Source organism: Nicotiana tabacum, chromosome 14 (genome assembly GCF_000715075.1).
Source record: "Nicotiana tabacum cultivar K326 chromosome 14, ASM71507v2, whole genome shotgun sequence".
In the NCBI taxonomy this organism is placed as follows: Eukaryota; Viridiplantae; Streptophyta; class Magnoliopsida; order Solanales; family Solanaceae; genus Nicotiana; species Nicotiana tabacum.
In genome coordinates, this window is record NC_134093.1 from 90232959 (window position 1) to 90239673 (window position 6715).

At 32.9% G+C, this 6715-nt stretch overlaps 1 protein-coding gene across 1 annotated transcript; it reads left to right on the forward strand.

Moving 5' to 3' along the window:
* Positions 1–2279: 2279 nt before the first annotated feature.
* Positions 2280–6715, forward strand: LOC107798054 (SUMO-conjugating enzyme SCE1-like). Its single transcript, XM_016620991.2, has 5 exons — positions 2280–2490; positions 2590–2673; positions 5003–5155; positions 5251–5364; positions 6330–6715. Exons 1-5 carry the CDS (start codon positions 2422–2424, stop codon positions 6390–6392), a joined length of 483 nt encoding a protein of 160 aa, XP_016476477.1. The 5' UTR covers positions 2280–2421; the 3' UTR covers positions 6393–6715.

Here is a 6715-nt window from a genome sequence, read left to right on the forward strand (position 1 = left end):
TAGGATTCCTAACATGTAATATTATTTATGTCCTAAAACTAATACGTTATGTCCTTTTATTAAGGTTATTTTTATAAATCGACATTGTATTAATATTTTTATAATAATAATAAAATAATATAAATATATATAGATAGATATAGATATATATATTTTCTTGAACTAGCATAAATATCGATATTCCATTAGCTTGCTAATAGAAAAATAACCGCAAAAAATGAAAGGAAAATAAAATAGCAAAAAGGGGGGGGGGGGGGAGGGGACCAAGAAACACTCCATTTGAAGATTAATTAAATTAAAGTGCGAAAGAGGAAACCGTCATAGGCAATTATGCAGCAAGTCCCAGTCAATAACGGCCCATAGGCCCACACGCTACGGAGACTAGCGGTACGGACACCCCTTTTTCCACGTGAGCCCATAGTGGCGTTGTTTTAACGCTATAAAATATAAAATTCCTAATCGTTGACTTCTCAATTAAACCTACTGTTTTTAAAAATAAAAATAAAAAGAAACCCCCCACCAAGGTTTCATAAGAGAAACTTTTCTAATGATAGTAAATTTCATGCACATTAACGATATAAAAATATATATACACAATTAATTTTTATAATTTTTTGAAAAATTTGTGCACGTGAAAAATTATACTCACTTTATATGACATTCTATTAGTTATATGAACTAACATGATAAATTAATATATTTTCACTTCAACTTGTAACTTAATTTTAGTAACTTGATGTATTTTGATGGAAAAAACGAAGAAGCAATCTACAGACTTTACTTACACCAATTAATAAATATAAAATATTTGTTGAATCATACAAAGTTTATTGATCTATCATTATTAAATAATATACATTTAGCTTGATTTTGTAGTAACTCTTAACATTAAATTATTGAGTTTAAATAAGTATTTTGCAAAGTGAACGAGGGATTTGGTACGGTGGATAAGCAAAAATAATTATGAGATAAAATTCAATACGGTCTTATCCATTATTTGGATACTAATCCTAGAATAAGTTATCCCAAGATTAAAAATAATACATGGATAACTTATACTTGTCATAGGGTGGAATAGTAATCCCAAGATAAAACATTAAAATTGACAATCACAGGATTAATACAACATACCGAACAATCAATAAAAAATAATACTGAGATAACTAACTCCAATATAACTAATTCAGTATAACTCGTTTCGGCGTAACTTGTCTTCAAACCAAACGACCCTTAAGAATCTATTTGGTCAAGCTTCTAGGAGGCTAAAAGCATTCTTTTTTAGTTGAAAAAATACTTTCTTGAAAATTTGAGGCGTTTTGCTAAAATAGAAAAGTGTTTTTGGGCATTAATAAAAGTAGTTTTTTTGCGCTAAAAATTCTAGTTTATCCCAAATAGCATAAGTAAAAACTTAACTTTTTTCAATACAAATATATTTTTACCATAAATTTATGTTTTTCAAATTATCTCTCATTAATATAACATTGTTTTTTTTATATCATCCTATTTTATTTCTACCATATGTATTCCTCTTTAGAATAATCTCTCTAATATAAATAGATCTCTTCTTTTTTCTTCTATCAACTTTTTTTCTTCTTTGAAATAACAAACCTAATCACCAGTTTCGAACATTTTCTTCACAAGGTTTGATTTTTTTTATAGTGTACTAATTTATTTTATGTTTTACATTCTAATTAAATAAAATAAATAAATAAAATTCTTTTATAATTTAAATTCATTTTCCTTTTTAAATAATTGTAAATTGGACCTTGATACTATTATTTTTTTCATAACTTGACACTCAAAAATATTTTTTGAAAAGATTGATCAAATACAATTTACTTATCATATCGCAAAAAAACATAATTGGCCAAACGCAAAACTAATATTCTCAAAAATTACTATTTCCAAAAAGCACTAATAAAAAAATTACTTTTCAAAACAAATAATTTTCGACATCAAACGAATTTTAAGTTCAACTGAACTCAATATTTTACACACATACAATTTACTAAAATTTCATATGATATTAGTTATCAAACCCGTAATCTAGAAAACAAAATGAATTTTGTGCAAACAATTTTACCGTAATTATTAACCCTTCAATTTTTTTTATTTTTTTAAACCCTCCCAAATTATGAGTATTTATAATGTTTTCCTACTTTTCCTCTAGCGTGACTCAAATTCAGTATCTAACGGTCATACGTGAAACTGCTTTTATCAAACCTTTCAAATTTAAATTTTCAAAAACATCTTTTATTCCCAACAACCCAAGAAAGACTTGATTCTCTTTTAAATTAAATGGAAGCCCAGCCACCAAAATTGCGACTGCTCCCAAGTCATATTCCTCAAAAACTCAGCAAGACAATATTGTACTTTGGTTTCTCCTTTTGTTTGGGATAAGAGAATTAGAGAAAGACAGTAATGTCAGGAGGTATAGCCCGTGGCCGTCTTGCAGAGGAGCGCAAAGCTTGGCGCAAAAATCACCCCCATGTTAGTTTTTATTTTTATTTTTAACTCTTTTTTGATTTCCAGTTTTTATGGTTTTGATTTGTAAATTTTAGTACTTTGTTTTTGAATGGTTATTTTTAGGGGTTTGTAGCTAAGCCAGAGACACTTTCGGATGGGTCAGTGAACTTGATGGCGTGGCACTGCAGTATTCCTGGTAAAACAGGAGTAAGTTTTCAACTTTTCATCAACCCCAATCAGTATTTTGTTAGTTCTCCTTCTTGTATTTTTCTTATTAGGATATAAAGATTTCAACTTTGCTCTGTTTCCCCACAACACTTGTGACTGTGAATGATCTGTCATGATCAGCATTCAGCAATTAAAGGGTCAGCCAATTTGATTCCTTTTGTTGGTTTTTTATTGCGTCTGTTGTAGTATTTTTGCAGTTACTTATGAATCTTTGTTGAATGTGTTTTCTCTATGTTACTGGATTGAAGCCCTTTGATAGGCATCAAATTATAGCTTCTAGGTTATCTTGGTTTTGTTAGCATTATGTTTAATTAGGACCTTGTCAAAAGTTCGATGTATATGTTGATTGCCATACTGCCCAATGTTGAAAGATTAGCAGGTTTAACCCCCCCCCCCCCCCCCCCCCGCGGCCGCAGGGAAGAAAAGAAGAAATCACAAACCACTCGAACCATTTATGTTACCATTAGCAGCGTGCAAATGAAAACTTAACCGATGTGTTTGATGACCTTGGAATTCAAATCTTCTTCTAGACATTCTTAGTAGCTTTGATTAAATGTTTTCTCTTTGTTTTTAAAATTATCACCAGGTATGGTATAGTTGGGGATGCAAATTGGACACATTTAATCATATTCGTGAAGAGGACTTTGAGAGCTTTAGATGAGGTTTCAATGAGTTGCTGTTGTTTATGTCATTAGGCTATGCCTCACGGTTATCCAAATTGGTTTGAAACCTTTACATCAACTTCATATACGATTATCACCTTGTGATTAAGATTTGTGATTCCTTCATACTTTGGAAACAAGTTCCATTGGCTGTTAAAGGAATCCAAAATATTTTGATGGTTAGCTTTATTTCTCATTGTTCATTTGAAGGATATCAACTCAATCATTTTCTTTTTGAATAGATAATTCAACTTCCATGTAGGGATGAGAACATTGTGGATGCATTTGCTTGACTGGTTTGAAATTACTTTGTCATAGCACTAGGTTCATTATGCAAAAAATTAATACTACTGTAGTTCCCTTGCCACTTCAAAACTCAAATTTAGCGGCAATAGTGGACCAAGGATTTCAAGAAGATAGTTGCACAACTACCAATTTTTTGCACAACTACCTTTAATAAAGATGGTTATATGGAATCTAATGGTAACGAAAACTAAACTGGTAGCTATAATTAGTTGATACTATCATCTCAATAAACTATAATATAATTTACAATAAGTGGTTAGAAGCTTATTCGTGTGCAGCCACTAAGAAACAAGAGCTGGTATTGTTTGGTATATTTAAAATTATGTTGAAGCTTTTGTCTGACTTCAAGTCTCGCAAACAAGAAGTTGATCAAGAAAATGAAGGTCTGAAAGAACTTTAGATCATCATTACTGAATCTAACAAGTAAAGCTTAAATCTAAAGAAAAAGTGATATATGCATGGGCAGCCCGATGCACAAAGCATCCTGCATTCACACAGGGTTCGGGGAAAGCCCGTACCTAAGGGATGTGATGTAGAGAGCTTACCCTAATGCAAGCATTAGTGGCTGCTTCCACACCGCGAACCCGTGACTTATAGGTCAGATGGAGACAACTTTACCGTTGCTCCAAGGCTCCCATCCAAATAACTATATATGTATAGTATATGAAATCTTGAAAAGGATCTCATCTCTTGGTTAGTAAAATCTACATATTCCAATCTTGAATTAAATGAAATTTGAGCATGGGTACAATACTTATTCTAGTTACCAGGTTTATGAATAAGTTTTACTTGTTGAAAGTGAAATCAAATGCTCGGGGTGACTATTTAAAGCTAGATTGAGAAAATAGATCAAGTTGAGCAAAATAGTGTAAAATTTATAGAACTACTTGTTTTGTACAAATAATCAAATGGCTGCTCCTTAATTTATTTCCTTTTTCCCCGTGATTTCTTTTGATTCCTCTGTTTTCCTATTTCCTGTATCGTAGTTTGTATTATGAAACAATTATGATTACAAAAAAGACTTGGGAGCTTTTTATGTTCATAGTAATCTCTAGTTTTGCTTTTTATGTTATGGAACAGGTTAAACCATGTTTAATTGTTAGGAACAAGTGTACTATTTTACGGAAAATTTCTTGGTGACAATATGCAGAGCTCATTCCTTTTATACTTTACGTTACAGGGTTTTGCCCAACATCAATAAAATTATTTACCTTATCAGAAAAGAATAAATAAAAAGTAACCATATGATGCTTGTTAAACATTAGCATACTTTGATTGTTAACCATATACGTTGTTAGTAGGTGCTTTTTGGGTAATTAACACCTTTTGAGTACATGCAGACGGATTGGGAAGGCGGTTTTTATCCGGTTACGATACACTTCAGTGAAGATTATCCTAGCAAACCACCAAAGTGCAAATTCCCACAAGGCTTCTTCCATCCGAATGTGTATCCATCAGGAACAGTTTGCTTGTCGATCCTCAACGAAGATAGCGTATGTGGAGTGTGCCATTTCTTTGTACTATTTTCCTTCTTGTTGTCTCTGTTTACTAATATGACGGCTGTTAATTTTGTTTTTATCATGGATAGGGGTGGAGACCAGCCATTACAGTGAAACAGATACTGGTTGGTATCCAAGACTTGTTAGATCAGCCAAACCCCGCTGATCCTGCCCAAACCGAAGGGTATCATCTCTTTATTCAGGTAATTTTGGTTTCCTCTAATGAAATGTTTTTGCCTTTGTCCTAAATCACTTGTCTTACCCTCAATTCCTAATTTTTCTTCCTTAAAAGGATATATTTTCTGTATGACATTGCCAAAAAGGTGCAACTAGACACATTTTTCAATATAATACATTTATTTTTCTAAGTTGACATTGACACTTGTGGAGGGTCAGATGAGGTAGTTTAAAAGGGGATAGAGGGACTACTAATTTAACCATGGCGAATCGAGGCCACTTAGCATGGGACAGAGGAGTATTATTCTCATTACTTAATAAAGCTGGCAAGATTAGCGAGTGCTTCAGCTTCGTTATGTCTCGATAATAATCCTATCACCTATGCGTTGAATATAAAAGTGTAGGTCTGGCTTTTGTTGGTGGTATAGGGCAGTAATGGTTTAGCTACTATACTTTTTGGGGGTCCTCAGAGCAACATCATCGATCTGAATGAATTGTATAACATGGAGCTCAAGGACCTCTTACCATTCATTTTTCACTTGCACGAATTGTTTCAATTTCAAATTCTATAACTGTTTGATGCATATCCTATAAAGTAACTGTTGGGAGCATGTTCCAGTTTCTGTATTAGTGGGATTGATAACATTGTGTTGGAATTGAAATATGTATATTCATGCACTCTTGATTGATGTAGACATAAATTAGGAGTTTGTTACTGCCTATTATAATGTTGAAGACAAAATAATTAAGTAATTAAATATGTGATCTCTTTAATAGCTTAAACTTTTAGATGAGTTGGTCACACAGTAACAGTTCAACATAGTATCAGAGCACACAGGCGTCTGGGCTCGAGTCTCACCACCACTGATTTATCAAAAAAACATTAATTTTCACGTGCTTGGGCCATGAAAAAAGAATGAGGCTCGCGCGTGAGGGGTGTAGAAGTTTAAGCTTTTAAATGAGATGATTGATCGTGGTTGAGTTTTTGCAGGATGCTATTGAGTACAAGAAGAGGGTTAGGCTGCAGGCCAAGCAGTATCCACCTCTGGTGTAGTCTAAATGATGTTCGTATGATCGTATGGGGGTTCTAATGCAACTTCAAACTATGGTGCTCATAGCCTGCTGATAGCTGACAATCTTCTGGCAAATGATGCTGACTTGGTTTTTGTTGCAGTGGCAAAGTAAAATATTATAGTTGGAAGTTATACCTGATTCTGCTTCTCATTGTTCTCAATCATGTGTATAACAAGCGGAAGCTACAGTTGTTTCGGACAGTGGAAACATGTCGACATTGTTATTTTCATTCCTGAAATGAGAGTTCATTAACTATATCTAATTTCTTCTTCAGCATTATACACTCTGTGCTTTTGGTCCCAA

Bases quoted from the DNA above. Each gene is read 5' to 3' on its own strand.
- LOC107798054 (XM_016620991.2), top strand. From the start codon at position 2,422: ATGTCAGGAGGTATAGCCCGTGGCCGTCTTGCAGAGGAGCGCAAAGCT. The intron at 2,491-2,589 runs GTTAGTTTTTAT...GGTTATTTTTAG, and splicing joins GGCGCAAAAATCACCCCCAT to GGGTTTGTAGCTAAGCCAGA. The intron at 5,365-6,329 runs GTAATTTTGGTT...GAGTTTTTGCAG, and splicing joins GGTATCATCTCTTTATTCAG to GATGCTATTGAGTACAAGAA.